Raw genomic sequence first — 20,653 nt, 5'->3', positions numbered from 1 at the left:
TATGTTACCCTTTGAGCAGATATGTTGCAGTCATTTTACCGGCAGTACATGACACCTGGCCTTGTAGAAGATGATTACGCAATGTTTAGAGGGTCTAGTCACGCAGGCATAGGCAACCTTCGGCACTGCAGATGTTTTGGACTACACCTCCCATGATGCTTTGTCAGCCTTATGGGTGTAAGAGCATTACGGGGGATGTAGTCCACAACATCTGGAGTGCCGAAGGTTGCCTATCCCTGGCACTCTAGTGGTTACTTTGTAACTTAATGCTGCTTTAAGAAAAACTTTAATTCAGACACATAAAAAAACAAATTAAGGGCAGTTCATCACATATACACAACGTTGCTTTAGAATTGTAAAGAAGGCTCCCAATACTTGTTAATATACCATTTACTACGTTCACGCAGTGCGGCAGAATTTGTGGACGCTATATAAAAAAAAAAGTAATAATCATGCCAAAGTGAAACGAACTTAAAAAAAAATTGTATGCATATACACAAAAGCAACCTTTAAAAAAAAAAAAAAATTATGTATTTATTGAAATTTCATACAGCTTTTTAAACGAAAAATAAAATATTTTTTTGGCTGCAGATCCATTATCTGCATCCTTTTTCACTCCAGATTTCAGTGCTGAAGCATATATCAGCAGGACTGGCCACTCCAATGCTTTTCATATAGAAGAGATGCTTCGAACAGAGAAGCATTGTGGCTTAGTACAGGGCAGTAGTAAAGAAGAGCATTGTGATTGGAAAAAAATATAGGTTTTATTTTTTTATTTTTTGCTAAACCATGCAACTTTCAAATGAAAGACAGACTGCTTAGACGGGGTCCCTTTCACCATACGTGGCTTTGGTGCTTAGACTCACCTCGTAATGTAGCCAAGTGCGTGTGTGTGTTTGTACTGTATATGTATGTTTGTGTTTCATATTCTGTGTTTTACGGTCTTCTCTGGTAAAAGACAAAATATATTTAGAGAACAAACTAGTAAAAAGAGATTTAGAAATTTTAGGAAATGTGGCAATTAAATGCAATGTGAGTGCAACCCAGTGGTTATAAATACCTTTGCAACAGAATGTTTGTGTGAAAATTCAAGTCATGTAAAAATCAATATAGGTATAAAAATCTGAATAATCCAAATAAATGTAGGGATAAAGTATTGCATTCTTCATCCTTATACCACTTAAATGTGCTTTCTTGTCACAATACAGTAACACAGTTGCAAAGTGTCCCGATTTGATGTGTTCAATCCCAACACCAAGTCTGATGCTTTAATGGATATCCTAAACTCTATTGGCTTTCCCATTTTTCATGCAGTTGACACTTACATATGGCCAGTGCCTTTTCTTTAAATTGCAATGAGCATGTGCAAGTGGGGTAATAATTAGAGTGAGTCTCGGTGTGACATCAAAACACTGTTGCCATAAATGACATCATGCAATGACATCACTGGAGCCTAGATGCTATAATAGGGACCATCTTCAGGACAAAGAGCTTCTCTTACTCCTCGCTGACTGACATTGTAACAGTGATTAAGGAATGTTATGTAGTTAAAGAAATGCCAGGACTATAACAATCTTTGCTTAAAGTCACTGAAATATAAAATAGCAACATATCACGTTAGGGGCACTAAATCCCAAATGTCGAGGAAAGTGGGAAAAAAAAATTTCAAAGTTTTCCTTGTTCACATTTTTATGTGTTTTTTGTTTTGTTTTGTTATTTAACAACTTTATTAAAATTTACCTTTTAATCTTTGATTTGAAACCTAGGTAAAAATATTTCCTATTTCTATGTGTGGAGATTAAGAGAAATCCCACCTGCTGTCGACTGCACATTGAGATTACCCCCGAAAACTTTCACAGAAAGTTAAAACCACCTGTCATTAAAAGAAGGATCAGCTCTGCAACATTAGTAGTTTCCTCCTTACAAAGATAAACACTGTGTTTGTTGGTTCTGTTCTTTTTAAACAACACATTATACAATAGAACGACTTGTAATGTCCACAGTGTAGCAGTAGGACACAAAGGACAATATAAGCTCCTAGAAGGAATAGGAACTACAGTTAATACACGGATTACAGCAGATCTTCATTTGTGAAAGTACTGGCGAGTCCAGAATGGTGGATAGAACCTTAAGACCTTCAACCATTACTGGTCACCATTGGAATACCAGATAAGGTTCTAAAAGTGGATCATCTGCATTCACGGAATGTTAACTCAAAATTTGGTTTTTAGTCAATTTCCAAAAAGTGGTTGGTCCCAGATAATGCACAGTGTTGGAACGTACAAAGGGTGACTGAAGATCTACATTATTGCAGTTACGATATATGCATCATGCACCGTGTGAGACGGATCAGGGACAGTGACATCACAGCAAGTTTCAGGCAGCTGATGAATAGATGGTCTCTTGGAAATCTAAGAATAACAGACTTAGATATAAATTATGGTTTTATAAACTTTAAAAGATCAGGTGTGTAGCATTGCAATGACACACAAGTCATGCATGTGTATGACTCTGTAACTGTATCTTCAGCTTAGATCAGTGGCATTTCTCCATCATCTTTTAAAGCCATCACTCAAGCAAAAATTAAAGTGCTTAGTTCAGTGGTTTTAACGCTTCTTAGCAGAGGTGAGAATAATAGTTATCCATGTTGGGAGTACGTAGCCTTCTCCATTCCTGTCGATTGTCCCATCAAGTTTATTCAAACATCCTGACACAGATAACATGTGTGATCACCCTGGAGGTGTTAATTGGGCAGCTGATCCCATTAGTCGCTGGCCGTCTTTAATCATTACCCTCTGTTTGGCAGATGTAGTCATTTGTCCTCCAGATCAATCTGGAAAACTTCATAAAAACACCCAAAATATAATGAAGGAAAAAGGAAAATAGACTTCATCGACAAGTGATTCTCCTTAAACTGCCATCAACTCTTCAGCTTCTTTAATCATTACCTCTCGTAGAATACAACACATCTGTCCTATAGAGGACAATAGAAAACAGAAAAACATAACATTAGCAAATTGAATTATAACTGGAGTTTTAAATGTTTTGGACTGTTGAGTGACACACATATTTAGATATTTGCACATGATGGTAGAAACGTCAATATTCTAAAATTGCATGCATTGACATGTGAAATAATACCTGGCTTTTAAAGACATTAAAGGAACACTCCAAGCATAACCACACAATAGTGGTTATGGTGCCAGCAATGCCCTGGTTCCCCTCATTGTACTTGGTCAAATTATTACCTGGGATCTGCCGGGCACCACACCCCACCTTCATGAATGTAGAAATGAGAGCTGGAGGCTCCTTTATGCTCTCCTGAGTAAGCCCTGCAGTGAAAAACCAGTTCATTGGCTGTGAGTGTCAGCTGATCCCTCTCAACCAATGAGCTATGCCCTGCACTGCCAGGTTTAGCTCATTGAAGGGAGCTTCTGGGTGAGAGGATGCAGGACCAGTAGGCCTCAGATAAACCATTTTACGCCATTAAAGGGAGGGGGAGGGGGGGGGTCTTCCACTCAGCCTTTTGCAGTACACACACTGTAAGTACTTGGAATGTTCCTTTGCTTCTGTATTTCTCTCATACTTTGCCTATAAAAAGTGTGTATAATATTTCAAGAAAAGCATAAAATAAACAGTATTAGTTTTTGTTAAAATAGCTAAGCTGTAACCATAGCAACGATTTATTCCAAATCAGCAATTTTACAATTCAGCTTTCATTTTCATTTTTTTAGTAAATAAAACGCAAAGTAGCAATACACAAGTGTAGAACGTATGATAGCAGGATTATTACACCTCTAGTCGCTCTTCCTGACTGCCACTCAAGGTGCTTCCCACTGTGAGAATCGAGCTGAACTCAATGAAATGCTGCTCGTTGGTGGAAGGCAAGAATTGGCCGCGCATGCGCACTAGCCTCCCAGCCTTCTATGGGGAAGCATTGGATTGGCTGAGATCACCAACCTTGATGATCTCAGCCAGCGAGGCAGGATATAGACCAACAGGGCAATGTCGTAAAAATAAATCAACCTTTCGCAGGATTCCACAGTGTTGGGTATACATGCTTGTGTTCCTTTATGGGCATGCAATACAGGCTGAACAATCTTTCTGTGATGTCAAACTGTGCAGCTATTACAGCAATTACTTTAAACATACTTAGTGATCCAGAAATGATACAAATTGCTTAATTTAACCAGCCCGCACTTGCCAGAAATTAATACATGTTGCGCTCTCCTCGGTTAAGATCTCAATGAGCCAGCACATTGATCAGCGCATAATTCAAATCATAAATGATGGGTCGTTAAGGTGTAATAAAAATCACGGGAACACAAAAGCAGGTATGATTTGAGTCTACTTATTCACATTTTCATCTTCCCGACGGGGTTACTGATTTGGAAAGTGGCCAGAATGCTATGCTAACAGTTTACATTTCAATAGATTTTTTTTCCTCCTGTACTTTTGGCAGGAACGAGCTTGCAAAGGGAACGTTTATCTCTAGACAGATGTAAAAATAGTTTTGCTATGTAAAGGACACCTGAGCTGCATTATCTCGTATTTCAACAGGACTTTCATCGTGCCCAGCTCACATTGTAGCCAAGGTTTAGTTCTGAAAGCAAGGAGACAGCAAACACGCCAATTCATTTTATGCAAAAAGCAGTATTGTGCTATGTTTGTAGCATTTTATTGTTACTGAAGATCGGTTCTATTGTTGTTAGAGATCTATTCTGGGCATTTTCAAGCAGTGAGAGGTGGCAGTGATAGGCTGATGCATTCACCCCATCACTGGCCTTATACCACGAGTGCACCTTAAAAACTATACGCATGGTTACTCGCAATGGGTGTCCGGTGATAGTCTCAGGGCCTATCCCTGCCTCCCACCATTGTTCCAGTCAATACTTTCACATTACCAGAGGAGTCACAGGTGCAAGGAAAAACTGCTTCTATGTTAATCCATTCACAAATGGTTTTATAGTGAATGGTAAGATGGCACCAAAGGACTCTAGGCATGATAACTTTATTGAGATGAAGTGGTTATGGTGCAGGAGTGTTCCTTTAAAATAAAGCTATCGTTAGATTACCTTATAGAACTTCTCTCGGAAGGCAATCCATGATTTAGTCAGAATGTTATTTCACTTCCAGTTCTTAAAGGAAAACTGACATTTTATTTATAAATTTGCTTGACAGCTTACGCTCTTTTCTTTAAACATTTTTTAATTGTGTATATTTTTTTGTTCTTGAAAAGGTTTTATTATCCTTTTCCTCATGCAGACCAGCCATATTGTGTGACCCTGGGTCTTAATTCGACCCACAGTCTCTCTGATGATGAATATTTTCTGAATGATGATGTCATTTGTCATAACCCAGCATACGCTACATCGGGCAGGCTTATCCGCGCTCTCGTTTCTTTTTATATTCTGGCATTTTTACAATATTTTGCCGACAGTTCAGGCAAGCTGTACTGTCATTTACAATATGTTCTGTTCAGTCTCTTGCAATTTTCAGTTTTATTCATAGAGCCATGAAGCCCTCTTAGAAGTTGTTTCAGAGTGAGCCTTGTTCTGCCTGACGTCTTAACCTATAAATTTAGTATTTTTTAGAAGTTCATCGTTTCGACTTTCTGTCTGAGCCAGCTCCATAATTAAGTTCACAAATTAGGAGTGCCATAATACCGTAACAGTTGCAAATTGTGAACAGTCACAAATGAAACCAACGAATATAAGAGTTCATATTTGTTTTTTCGAAATTGTCCTGATAATTATTCTTAACATACATCTACCATTTTTATGTCCGTGTCAATGTCCAAGTGACCATATCCCACATGAAGTTAGAATTATGTTATAATGTTATAGTTATAGCTAGGAATGTTTTAAAGAGACACTCCAGGCACCCAGACCACTTCTGCTCATTGGAGTGGTCTGGGTGCCAACTCCCACTACTCTTAACCCTGCAAGTGTAATTATTGCAGTTTTTTATAAACTGCAATAATTACCTTGCAGGGTTAACTCCACCTCTAGTGGCTGTCTACTAGACAGCCACTAGAGGTCACTTCCTGATTTATAGCAAAGATGTTCTTTGCTAGAGCGTCGCTGGACGTCCTCACGCTGTGTGAGGACCTCCAGCGGCGCGCAATTCCCCATAGGAAAGCATTGAAAATCTTTTTCAATGCTTTCCTATAGGGAGCGCTAATGCGCAGTCTCCTCGCCATGCGCACATTAGGTCTCCTCGGCCGGTAGGCGGGATCAGTCTCGCCCACTGGCCGACGGAGACAGTAGGAGGAACGGCGCGGAGGAGGAGACAGCGACGAGGGACATCGTCGCTGCCTCAGGTAAGTGACTGAAGGGGTTTTCACCTCTTCAGCAACTGGGGATTGGGGGGTGGGAGTGAGATTGTTTTCCTGGCACTGGAGTTTTCCTTTAAGGGGAATATTTAAGGTGACATCAGCGACTACCTACCTAAAGCCCTCGCTGCTGCCACCATCTTTATTCTGGTAGCCATTTTCTGCCAGGAACTACTGCATTAGTGCTGTACACTTGCACATACACAAGAGTACAACACTGTGAAGCACCCCCACTTTTGACAGCTGCTGGGATTGGACAAAAGTGAATAGCGGAACTCTGCCATTTGTCAACCTTAAGGCTGTACCTTAGACCCTACTTTGTTCTTACAGTATCATTGCTTTATATTGGAATTTCCATTATATTCCATCAGCATGAGCATTTCGTAAAAGATTATTATATTTTTATAAAATACGGACAAGTGACAGAGTCGGTTTCAGCAGTGTATCCGTGTTCTGTTTTATACGGACCAGCTGAACGTGCCAGGCATACGTGGACGAAGATGTGCTGTTTGGGGATATTTTGAAATGTTTTCCTCTTGGAGAAATGGTGTTTGACACAGATCTTTGCAATGTTTAGAGCATAAGGCAGGAATGTTTAATTTGAATTTGAAGGAGAAGAGATCTGGCGGAGTGTAATTATTTATGCACCGTGACCGCCCTGGCTTGCAGCAGACGTTTGTTTTAATTGCAAACTGAGAACGCAGGAAATCACACTTTAAGAGCCAAAGCGGAACACAGACCGCTCAAAAACAGAAACGCTTCACAGTGAAAGAGCAGACCTAGAAAGTATATCTGCTTAAATACACAAAGTAAGGTCGTTAATCCAGTCACGCCACTGATCAAAGAGGAACTGTAGGCACCATAACTACTTCAACATGTTGAAATGGTTACAGTGCACAGATACGGCTCTGCTTCCTGAATGGTCAATTATTTTTCATTAGGATAAAACCAGAGCAAATAAAACCCCCCAATAAATGTAGCAATGGGGTGGGTCTGGCAATTTTAAACATTTTGGCCTTTCATTCCCATTCAGTGAGGTTTAGCTTAGTCTCTGCTAAGCACAAGAAGCAAATTTTATAGAGAAATGAATGATGCAACAAACACACTGGCTTAATTATCTGTTGGATATGGAGATTGTTTCAGCATATATTTGACAATGCGTCTATTATTAATCCCACAAAATGGAAGAAATCTTTTGAGTACTTGAGATATGGCTCTCGTGGTTGCATGCACGTTACTACAGAGTTTTAATTAGAAGCAGGCCCAGTTTCCCAATTTAGAAACTCAATAGCTATCAATACCTTTTTTTTAATGTTAATTTCTGCAAATGAAAACTAATTATTAAAAAAATAAATAAAAAAATACCCTACCGAAAGTCTTTCTTGCCCAGACTGATCACTGTAGGAGCCAGTAAGTTGCTTTTCAAGTATTTTATTGGCCAGTAGCTCATTTTTAGTTGTGGTATCCTGGTATGCAGACGATTATGATCAATCCATGAAAGTATTTTATTACTGCACCAAACAAACCTGACAAGCAACAATGAAAGAACACTGAATTTGCAAGAGAGATACATTTGTCATCATTAAACGACTTCTTAGCTGAGCTTGCTTACATACCTTTTATGTTTGTCTCTGTTTGGGGAGACTTAGTCCAAAACAAAAACAAAAAGCCAACAAACAAGAAGAACAGGATCTTCTCCACCAGCAGGATGTCCCCAATGTCTCCCTTGATCCGCATTCAGTATAATCCCAAAGAAGAAGGTGGAGAAATGCAACAGGTCCAGAAAAAGGAGTCAAAAGCAGGAATTTGTATAAATAAATTTAAGTACGATATAAATGGAAAAAGAAAATATAATAAAATTGGTAATTAAAAAAATAATTATACTTGAGGTAGTTTCAAGGTTGTGCAAGATTTAGTTTTCACTGTCTGTTTTCAGTTTATCTTAAACTGAACTTTCATCCAATTTATCTACTAATACCGTGTGTTTCCTTTTTTCAAGGATCTTGCTGAGCTCCTCTGTGAAGGAGTTATACAAGGGAGAGCTGGCCTCCTCGTTCTGTCTTAGAAGCATATAACTGTTGCCATTCATTTTCCGCAACATATTGGGCAAAGTGGTGATCCCATTGGTGAACTCTGATGGAAGTGGTGGTGGAGGCGGAGGTGGTGGAGGGTTTCCTTTCTTTGGAGAAGAGGTTGGTGCTTCACCAGGTATGATTTGCAAACACCCATCGGAATAATTGTTAAGATCCTCAACTTTATCTTTAAAATTGGATGACACCGTCTGGAGTTCAACATTGGTCGATCGGGAACTGCCCATAGCATACTTGCCCTTCCTTTTTTGCTGGCATGAAACATAAAGCAATACAACAGACAGGACAAGACATAGTCCCCCAAGAATTGTAATTACAGAAATGTAGACAAAGTCCAGTTTGGAAGAAGAAAGACTTCCAGGTGTTGGCAACTGGACCATAGGAGTGGGCTGTGACGGTATATTTGGTAGTTTTAACAAAACATTAAGTGTGTACAGCGCTATCATAGACTGTAGGCCATTTTCATCGGAATAGCAGCTGTATTCCCCAGTGTGCTCCAGAAGAGTGTCCATGATGAGCAATCCATCGTTCCCCACTCGGAAATGAATTTCACTTTCGTCCAGTGGGTCAGTGCCGTTCAAAACCCACCGAGGCTTGGCAAGGTTAGATTTCAGGTCACACTGCAGAAGCACATCATTACCTTTCAAAACTGTCTGAGACTTCTTTATTGGAAGACCTAAAATAAACAAAACACACTTTTGTAATTGCATTTATTAATAGCAATAACTCATGAGAGGTTACAGTTTAGGAAAAACAATGAAGACCTAGGAATTTTGTTTGAATCTATCCACCTGCCTAAAAACCAACCATTAAAAGATCATTCATCTCACAAATTCAAAGGTACATTATAGTAAAGTAATTCAAACTACACTACAGCTTAAGTGAAGTCTGTCATGGGCAAAACTACTTTTGTTCTTATAAAAGAGCTCGAAGTTCCATTTCTACATTGTGCTGGCAGTTTTGCTAGGAAATGTACAGATTTGGAGAAAAACCTATTTAAAGATAGTTTTTTTTTTCTCTTATCTGCTCTTAATTCCTTGACAGACACTCAATGCAGAGGAATTGAGAGACAGGGAGAACAGAAGAGAACTGCTCCCCATAAAGATGCACTAACTCAAAGCACCTCTATGAGGATATGCTGATTGGTACAGCGCTACGTATTTCATGCGCACTAGTCTTCCAACATTTCCCTACGGGAAACAGTGGATTGGCTGAGATCATCAAGCTTGATGATGATCTCAGCAAGGGAGGCAGGGCAGCTGCACAGAGACTGGGGTGGTGAAGGCTAAAAGACAAGTAATTATTTTTTTCCCAATGCAAATGGGGGAAGGGGCACCTACATAGTTAGTAGAACACTGTAGCATTTGAAATACATGTTTATATTCCTAATGCTAGCTAGAGTGTTCCATCACACACACACAAGACTACTTAACTATACATTGAATTTCCAGAATTCCAACACCTCCATGGTACTATGCAATAGAATTTAGATGAAGCGAGTGCCATTTTGTAGATATCGGCATGTAAGAGAGCTTAATCTTTAACCCAAAATCTAGTGGAGACATATTAGAAAACCACTTCAAATGTGCCTACACACAAGTCAAGTCTTCTTCATTCCTTAGCGCTTCTAAATCATAGAAGCAAAAGAGGAAGTTTAACTAACCTTTTAATAATAATAATAATAATGGCAATACGAGATTGCTTTGATTATAGTGATTAATCAAACCATCAAGAGGCATTACTGCTCGTCAAGTGAAAGTAAATATATTCAGGAAACCGTTTTCCGACCACAGCCAACTCACTTACTAGAGAACATCTAATGAATAATAGACTAGCAGTGATTGGGAAATAATGCCATAGTATTAGAGAAACTACGGTGAGCACGATGACAGAAGCCAACATGACTTCACTAACAGACCATGAAATTCCTTCTCCTGACAACGCACATTCTGTGTTGGCTTGAAAGAGCGCTCACGTTGGACTAAGGGTAAAATTAATAACAATGTTAATCAAGTTCTAATCTGATTCAAAGCAAATATTTTTGTGCAAACAAAAACTATGAAACATCACATTTTATATTTGAAGCTGTTTGCTATGCAAGCCTATATTTATTTTATTTGTCTAAAAGTAAATATATCAGCATAAAATAAATAAATTATATATATATATATATATATATATATATATATATATATATATATATATATATATATATATATATAGTATGTAAGAATACTGTACTAAAAATCAAGTACAGTCTCCGGCCACCGGGTTTTTTTTTATGTATTCTAAACACTAGTCATGTGGTCATATTTGTGTATTTGGGATATAGTTTGAACTGCTTATAAATACTGCAGAGCCAAAGGAAAAGCCCATGCATGCAAGATACAGCTCAGGAATGTTAAAAAAATAAATAAAAACAATAGTAGTAATAAAAAAATAAAGAAAAGATTAGCACTGTACATATAAGAATGGACATTGGCAGTGGCCTTGCCCTAATTGGGAGCAAGTGGCTGTATTGCTCAAATGGAGTTTGGTATTGAGTTCTAATGGGAAAACCATTGCACAAAGGCACCTCAAGGCCAGTATATGCAGCTTATGTTTGGGTTTATAGTAATTCACAAGGTAAAGGTAAGCCATATACAGGGTTATTCCGTAAAGTCAGAATTCCAAGTGAAAGTTCAATATAGCCAACTGGAAACAATGTCTAAGTCTGTTATGCTTTTAATTACAACACAGAGTATAGTGATGACCTCTACACACTATTTAACCAAGAAAACACCATAAGACCAATATTTTCCCAAAAGAATAGTGTGGATAGTAGGTGTAAATTGTAAATACGCTTTTAAAGTGTGTATACCGATATAAGCAATGTATCCCACAGGTGGAACACACAAATAATACATACCTTACAATTATGATATAAAAAAAGATTAAGCCTTCATGTACACTTTCAATATGAATATAGAAACATAGAATGTGACGGCAGATAAGAACCATTCGGCCCATCTAGTCTGCCCAGTTTTCTAAATACTTTCATTAGTCTCTGGCCTTATCTTATAGTTAGGATAGCCTTATGCCTATCCCATGCATGCTTAAACTCCTTTACTGTGTTAACCTCTACCACTTCAGATGGAAGGCTATTCCATGCCTCCACTACCCTCTCTGTAAAGTAATACTTCCTGATATTATTTTTAAACCTTTGCCCCTCTAAATTAAGACTATGTCTTAAAATATCATACTCGCAAGTGTACAAGAAGGATTATGTTTGTTACATCATAATTGTAAGCTAAATCTTTCTTGCTGTGTGTTCCACCTGTGGGATATATTATTTATATCAATATACACATTTTAAAAGTGTATTTTACACCTACTATCCACACCATTCTTTTGATACAGTAATGCTTTCAGTTTGGCTACTGAGGGCTCAAATTTGAAATTCACTTTGAATTCTCACTTTGATAAATTACCCTTTTAGACTTAAAGAAATGAGATTTCACTGGTGGCAGAGGGATGGGTTCTTGAAAATAAAAACAATAAATATGTGAAATTCTCTGTCTAAAGGAATGTTATGTTAATCAGATTCTGTACAGATTATTTAGACAATTACAAAGCATACAAACTACTGAAAATTTAAAGAAATAATAATTAGTATGGCAATTGGCCCGCATAGAAATCTTTCTGCCATTTTGGAGTCAAGAATTATTATTTTTCCTATGTTGTGTCAAATTTGTACTTTTTTGGGTTTTCTTTTATATCAAAATCGTATCAGCCGAATGTATAAGAAAATCTACTTATTGCAGTTAAGTATTTTTTCAGCCTATTTTACTATGTAGCAATGATTGATGTATCATTCCTAAATGGCAATGACTCGTTCGTTATGCCTCTCATAACCTGATGCTGTCACCCAGCAGTAAATTAACTCATAAACGAGCAGCCGTGTGAGCCGAAATTATTAAAGACAGAATATTTTCATTCTCAAATATGTTGAAGGAAAAAAGATACACTATCTAAAAATCGCTTTCAGGACAAAATTCGTCAGAGAGACATATTTTAAGCATATTGTAATTAGCAATCCATATAATTAGGGGGGGGGGGATTTGCAGCACTTCTGGTGGGTTTATTACTGGATTCATTGAACAGATTGCAGGAGACTGTAGTTTGAATCTATTCTTGTTTCAAGGCTTCCTGTTTCTATGACATCCTTTTTTAAATTTGATATAATTTAGACGTGGGAATACTATCTCCCAGCACCTCGTGTTTGTGAACCTCGTTAAACATTTGGACAGCATCTAGGCTTCCTGACACAGGAAGTTTTAGGTAACAGCCCCCTGGTGGGACACTTTCTGCAGAGGAGTACAGACTTTTCATATGTTTACCTACTAATATTTCAGCCAAACACAAAGTCTCGCAGTGAAAAACAAATTGCAAATCACAGCGCTACACACATTAACTCTTTGTGCAACATTTATGAGTTAGTGCAATAATGTTCTTGGTAGAACACTGGTTTGTTTAGCTTCTACGTTTAACATTTTAGATACATTTTATTTTATCCTAGCCAATTAAGAAATCTGTCGGGGGTCATTTAAAATGTCTCCAGAGTCCAGTTAAATATCAGCACTATGTTGCAAGTTCTCTCTAATAAAAGTAATTATAAAGAAATAACATTTGTATTAAAACTCTCAGCAAACACTGGATGTGGACAAACTAACAGAAATTGATTATTATGAAATGAAGGTCCAACCCTAGTCTGGAAGAACAGATGCAATCCTCCTTGAAATTCTGTTATACAAACTCTGAATAGTGAATAGTAGAGGGACACCGTGTCATACTCTAAGAAAAGCCTCCAGTTCTCTAAATCAGTGTTTCCCAACCCAGTCCTCAAGGCACACCTACCAGTCCAGGATTTAAGGATTACCCAGTTTTGTCTAAGGTGTTTTTAGAAAAAAAAGAAAAAACACCTTAGACAAAACTGGGTAATCCTTAAATCCTGGACTGGTAGGTGTGCCTTGAGGACTGGGTTGGGAAACACTGCTCTAAATGATGAAGACAGGGAAAATCTAGATGGCACATTGACGTTTCCAAGGCCTCCCACAAAGGTTCATCGATTTCATTAGGAAAATAAACAAACAGTAACGTGGAATAGTACAATAGGTTTCAATGGTGGAGATGCATTCATTGCAGACATCATTCTACGGTTATAACGAATTGTAAAAACAGTGTCTGCAAAAGGAAATTCTAGTAAGGTCATGGAAGATGTTTGACTTTCTCTGCAGGAGAATATAATGTGGTACAGGCACCCAATGGGACCCTTTCTTAAAATGATATGAGAGGGTGATAAGGCACTCCTGACATCCGCAGTGAGATGTAGTGGTTATGGTGCTTGGATTGTTACTTTAAGCAACTACTGATGAAGGTGTCCCTTTAACGTCCACATTTAGCTCCGTATAGAAAGCCAATCTTCTTTACAAAGTTTTACTTCCACAGTCATTAAAATAAAAACGTTGTTTGTTTTTGCAAGCATGCAATAACGTCAAACAAATAAAAGCATTTACCCTCGGCTGTATTGTTTATACATCCTCCATTACCATTCTGCATGTCCTGCGTCATCTGTACCCTGTAAGGAGCCAAAAAAAACAACTCGCTCAGTAAAAAAAAAGTGATGACAACCATAGATTAAGGGCATATTGTAAGGGAGTTAGGGAAGGAGAAAAACACACTTAAAAATTAAATTAAAAAGAAAAAAAAAATCTATTTAACTAAGTAACAAACAACAATATATGCTTCTTGTGTTATAAAAATATTAAAGTAATAAATAGTTGTGTGTTTAATAATTTACAGAAAATCTTCCTTCCAAGAACTGCTTATGCGTTACAATGGCGTGATCACTTTCACATTACTTATTCCCATTCTAACACTCCATGCCGAGATTTCCAAGTAAAGCAATGGGTCATTGCAAATTTGCAATTACTTCTAAGCATCTCACTGATTATAAATTATTTTTTATTAATTATGTTTATGTTTTTATTAATTATTATAAATACGATACATTTTAACCATCGCATTAACCTTTTCAGTGACAGAGACTTCAATGACCCTGAAATGACTAGGGGGCATCCTTTTCTTTAATGTAAATTATATGTTAGACTTGGCTTCAAAACGTTGTAAAAAAAAAACAAAATTGCCCTGCTTATTATACTGGTACCAATGACATCATCTTTCCCGTCAGTAAGTACCGATGCAAGCAATTACAATGTGACCTTGATTATTTTACTTTTGGCATAGAACATTGTAATTATCTGTCACTGGAATATAAAGCCTAGATGCAGGAATTCGGATATGAAATAATCAGCCTTAAGAGGTCAAAAAATGATGTTTCAGACTCATTCCTCTTATTATATAAAAAGGTAACAAAAAGAAAAACCAGCATCATTTGTTAGTTTTATACTTTTAATTTTTTGTGCTTAGAACTCCAGTAGAATATAGACCTATCCATTCGCTGAACTAACATTTGATAGATGAGATATATAGGAAGAGGCGTCTCATTCCCCAGTCGCCTGGTACGCCTATTTACCATTTAATAGAGATTTTGTAAATAGAAAATGCTAACATTTAATATTTGTTAATTTTATTCCCCTCCGATCAGTACTAATCATCTTTTGTTATAAGCCGTGATGCACATCGTAATGCAAGGTTTTGGTGCACGTTGAAGAACAGATTAGTAGAAACTATTCAATCCAATGCAGTGAGTTAAGAAAAAAATCTCAATTAATCATACTGGGGGTTATGTAAAAAAAAAAGAAAAAAAAAAAAAGAAGGACTGGGGAGCCAGACATAAGACATGCTTTCTGATGAGCTGTGCATCATGAGTATACTTACGTGTGTTGGAAGCTACTGAAAGGAACACTCTTGGCCATAACAACTTCGTCAGAATGAAGTTATGGTGCCAGAAGGTCCCTGGTGCTGTCTTACCTTCAGGGGTTATACCATTCCCAAACCAGTTTAACCCCAAAGTCTTCTCTCTGGTGGAGATCAGCTCTGCCTCTTCCCAATCTATTTGCGTCTGAGTCTTGAAACAGGAAGTCTTGAACTGGACACTGCTGATAGGCTGATCAAAGCAACTTCCACTCTACAGCCTACCAGTAGCTCACCGTTCACAACATGGCTTCCTTTAGGTAACTAATATCTTAAGTAGATGTCAGATTTTTAAAAAGTTTAAAAAGTTTAGAGATAATGCAAAACTGTGTCAGGATTATCCACAACATAAATTTAAATGTCTTGCTCTGAAACCAGTTTATCCATGAAAACGTATTCTTTAAACCATTGTAGCATATTTTGATTGTAGCGATGTGAACAGTCCAGATGCAATGATTAAACAATAGCTCCTGTCCTGGTCTCCAGCATCAAAAGTTCATGTGTCCTGTCATACTCTGAGTTTTTACTTGAACTTTTGCTTGTCAAGGTATAAACATTCTCACTCTTCCACAAAAACCCAGAACCCCAGTCGGATTGTTTTTACCTGTCTTCCGAGGTGACAATTTTCCTACACGTTTTCCCATCCCAGCCGCAGTACGGGTTCTTGGCCAGGATGCATTCGTAACAGGAAGTGTATCTGCTGCACCCGGAAAGTGATATCTGTAGAACGGCACTCTGCGATCCGATGTACAAACTATTCTGTAAAACAAAATCACACAATAAACTCTTTCAATTCCATAGTAACGTTTATTGTATCAACAATGATTCTTCCTTCAGTGAAGACAAACATCTAAACTGAGATTACTTCAGAAATCAAAAATATAGAAAAAATCTGATTATATATTAGAAAAAGACAACAGATGTTCCAATTTACATTTTTTTCTATTTGCTTATGCCATACACTTCAAACACCTGGGAGCCGCCAGCACTTTTTATTTTGGTCGATCCTCCACAAGTTCATTTTCTAAGACTAATTCCAAAGTTCCCAAACAGATTAAAAGAATTCTGAATCTAAAACAGATTTATCATGTCCCTTATGAAATGCTGCTTGCCATTTCAAACCGCTAAAAAGGACATTCAGTGTTTGGCTTGTAGTTGGATTTGTGACCATGAGCAGGAGTATTGAAAGACATTTCAAGTGACTTCACGATGCACTGATAACCAATTACGCAACTAAGAAAGTTATTTAGAAGACGCTCAACGTATTTTACTTATATACACAGTTTAACGACTCATTACTGTGTTTTTTTTTGTTTTGGTTATTTGCTGTCAAACCTTATTATTGAACGGAAGCACACATAAAACTTAAAGCTCACAGAAAAAAATGGACATTGGAATAAGAATGAGGAACAGAAGGATTCTGGTGCAAAACGAAGACTTTGGAGGTATGCCAGACAACCTTTAAAGCAGAATGGGGCTTGTGACTAATTATTTCTGCTTATATCAGGAGACTAGATGACAAGAAGCCCTAACTTCGAGTTTCCAATATCCTCACTCATATTTCAGAAGAAATGCGAGCAGACAAGGCTTCGCCGGCTCCACACTAGGTTTTATTCCCGACACGCTGTAGATTGTTACCCTGCCAGAATGACGAACTGAGGGGGGAATCATTCCAAAACCAGAGACTTCGTTTTATTTCTGATCTGTTTCTTGGAAACCGAACGCGTTCAGACGAAAAGGAGCTGAATGATAAATAATAAATTATCCCGGGTTTCGCAGCACGGCGTAGAAAACAAGTAACCATCAATATTTGCAGAGATTGTGCCAAGTATTTGGACAGATACATAAAGCAGACTCCACAACAAGATTGTTTCCTAACATATATAGAAGGCCTAATGTGAGTTTTAAATAAGGATAATGCCACGTGAGCATGAATTAAACATAGCAGCTAATATTTCTCTGCTATAAACATCTCCAAGAAAGCAGTTAAAATGAGAGCCAAGAAAAAAATGTATTGCGTCTATTACAGGAACCTTCAAAACACCATAACTACTTTGGCTATTTGTACTGTAGGAGAATGCATCACATGATCAGAAAACCACAGCAGCCTCTTTACCACCAAGAGATCTAATGACGGTCTTTGCCCCATATCCATTATAGTAAAAATTGCGGTTAATCTGATACATCTACTACATTCCCAAGATGAGATCAAAAACCTTTACCTCAACATTCCCTTAGCACTAATAAAGAGTTAAATCACGTTAATTGCTGTACACAGAGTTGTTGCAGATTTTAATGGTGTCTGTAGGTGTTACATTTAAAATCCAGAAGATTTTCATACGTTCTCAGGTATCAAGTAATTAAACACTGCTCTCCTCTTGGCACTCCCCATGACTGGCAGGCTCGGATTGGCATTGCTCGCTGCATTAATAATTTGATGATATGAGCTCTGTATCCCGTATAATGCGATGGGTCTGGAGGTACTGGGACATGGGTCATGTAAAGCAGAAAAACTAAAATACATGGTGTGCCTTTGTAACAAGACACTGGAGCAGTACGTGACGAGGGACAGGACAGATTTGCTGCGTATACTGGGGACAACGAAATGTGGGAATAAAAGTCATGTAAAAACTGTTACAATGAGACAGATGCTGTAACCCACACTTGGCAACAATCACTACAACCTCCCCTCAAGCAAAGCACTAAATAGCTAGTTTCTCCAAATTGAATTACGGCAGATTTCAGACAATTTTAGACAAGAGCACATGTTTCGCTTGATAAAAGTTAAAGTTTTTTTTTTTAAAGTATGGATTTCATCATACACTATGGGCTCTGGGAACATGTTGCTTCATGTACCCCCAGCTGTTTGTTTAATAATTGTTTAATTTCTTTTTGATGGTTCTGCACGTTTTAATAAGGGTTTTATAAGCAGACTATCTTCTATCTTCTCAGACTATAATGCACTCTCTCCACCAATCATTACTAGTGCACGGCGCACTTGGAATTAGTATTTCCTATTGCAGGTAATTGCTAATCATATTGCTAATAATAATAATAATAAGAAGAAATACATTTCTTTCTATAGTGAACACAATGGGGACACAGCCATGTTACAGTGCAACCCCCGCCCCATGTGTGTGTAGGGGTTTAGAAAATACCCCTCTCTAGCTCATTAGAGATTTTACCTTTTAGCAGAAACCAGCAAGGTGAGTTGTTAGTGTAGGACTCACCTAAGAGATTTTGCCTTGACGTGGCAGGTGAGCTTACACTTAAACGGCCATTGGAGTGATACAAAAAAAAAAAACAGTTATTTAAATGTGCACAGGGATTTAGGATAGTGTGCATTGGGGTTTTTATTGCGTGTATTGGGGCTGATGTGTATTATAGTCATTGCTGCCACCCAGGAGTAGTGGGCGTTTGAGCGCAGGGCTTCATTTTGTATATTTGTATAATGGGGACAGAGTGGGGGCGATGACAGCACACACAGCCGGGAAACCAAGAATGCTTGAATCAACAAAATAAAATCCAGAGTTGAAGCTGTACTTTTTAGATAAGGCGTACATAGAACCGATAGAACATGTTTCTTAAAAGCTGTCAAATTTTAAGATCCAGTACAGATCAGTCTGAGTGCAGGAACAAATCGTATCCAAGTTTCCAGAAGCAAGTCATCGGCCTTTAAAGTCACACGAAAAGGGTCACCCAGCTTTCCCATGAGATCTCATAATCGCATTGAAACCAACCTCCCAACCAAACATGGTCACAGATCCTCGCTAGCACGACTGAACTGAAAGAGCTTAAGTGGCCAAAGCAGATGTAAACAGAATGTCAGTGCATGACACACACCAGGCTAACCCCCTCCAAAGTAAACCCTTTCATTACCTGCTATCACAAGGACGACACATTGTATGGAGAGAGGGGATGTACAATATTAAATTATATAAATCAAAGGGGGAGTTTTACATAACACGCTATCTGGGTTCAAGCATTCCTGTGCTGTTAGCCAGACACCCCAAAATGCACACAAAATGTCCAGCATTTTATTATGGTACACTGCTTGTTCATGGAATGGACTGTGAGTGTGTGTAAATGCAGGACTGTGTTTGTTTGTTGTGTATGCATCTGTATAGGTGATTATACTAAAAATGTGTATGTTAATTCAGGGGTATATTTACAGTGAAGGGTCCTAGTGCCCACTGCACAGAATACGAGCACATCAAATCACAGACACAAGACACATGGAACTAAATGCGGATGGCAGGACGGGTCTCCAAAATGGTGACCGTCCCACCGAAAGCATGAATGTTGGTAGACCTGTATTTATGTGTCAGTGAATGAATGCAGGGATGTATGTGGGTGAGAGATTTTTTTTTGGGGGGGGGGGGGGGAGAGGTGTTTATATATGCTCCTATTTCTCTTTTCAATATCACTTTTACCCTAAATAAGACACTTTCCCAATGGTATATTGTTGCTGTGCCCCTTCTCGTCCATGTCACCTCTCCCAATGTACTACCCTCTCCTCGTCCATGTCATCCCTCCCAATGTACTACCCTCTCCTCGTCCATGTCACCTCTCCCAATGTACTACCCTCTCCTCGTCCATGTCACCTCTCCCAATGTACTACCCTCTCCTCGTCCATGTCACCTCTCCCAATGTACTACCCTCTCCTCGTCCATGTCACCTCTCCCAATGTACTACCCTCTCCTCGTCCATGTCACCTCTCCCAATGTACTACCCTCTCCTCGTCCAAGTCACCTCTCCCAATGTACTACCCTCTCCTCGTCCATGTCACCTCTCCCAATGTACTACCCTCTCCTCGTCCATGTCACCTCTCCCAATGTACTACCCTCTCCTCGTCCATGTCAGCTCTCCCAGTGTACTACCTCTCCTCGTCCATGTCACCTCTCCCAATGTACTACCCTCTCCTCGTCCATGTCACCTCTCCCATGTCACCTCTCCCAATGTACTACCCTCTCCTCGTCCATGTCACCTCTCCCAATGTACTACCCTCTCCTCGTCCATGTCACCTCTCCCAATGTACTACCCTCTCCTCGTCCATGTCACCTCTCCCAATGTACTATCCTCTCCTCGTCCATGTCACCTCTCCCAATGTACTACCCTCTCCCCGTCCATGTCACCTCTCCCAATGTACTACCCTCTCCTCGTCCATGTCACCTCTCCCAATGTACTACCCTCTCCTCGTCCATGTCACCTCTCCCAATGTACTACCCTCTCCTCGTCCATGTCACCTCTCCCAATGTACTACCCTCTCCTCGTCCATGTCACCTCTCCCAATGTACTACCCTCTCCTCGTCCA

The 20,653-nt window shown here is 38.7% G+C and overlaps 1 protein-coding gene across 1 annotated transcript in view; it reads right to left on the bottom strand.

The window, feature by feature from the left end:
* Positions 1-518: 518 nt before the first annotated feature.
* SEMA4G (semaphorin 4G) overlaps positions 519-20,653 on the bottom strand; it is a 141,755-nt gene continuing 121,620 nt past the window's right edge. Inside the window, exons 13-16 of the mRNA XM_063435029.1 lie at positions 15,944-16,098; positions 13,980-14,041; positions 7,951-9,100; positions 519-2,974 (exon numbers count right to left, since the gene is read on the bottom strand). Coding sequence (XP_063291099.1) covers positions 8,277-9,100; positions 13,980-14,041; positions 15,944-16,098 — 1,041 coding nt within the window. The 3' untranslated portion in view covers positions 519-2,974; positions 7,951-8,276. The remainder of the gene's footprint in view (positions 2,975-7,950; positions 9,101-13,979; positions 14,042-15,943; positions 16,099-20,653) is intronic.

Source organism: Pelobates fuscus, chromosome 10 (genome assembly GCF_036172605.1).
Source record: "Pelobates fuscus isolate aPelFus1 chromosome 10, aPelFus1.pri, whole genome shotgun sequence".
NCBI classification, from domain to species: Eukaryota; Metazoa; Chordata; class Amphibia; order Anura; family Pelobatidae; genus Pelobates; species Pelobates fuscus.
The sequence above is the reverse complement of the archived record's forward strand: the minus strand, read 5'-3'. Positions and strand labels throughout refer to the sequence as shown.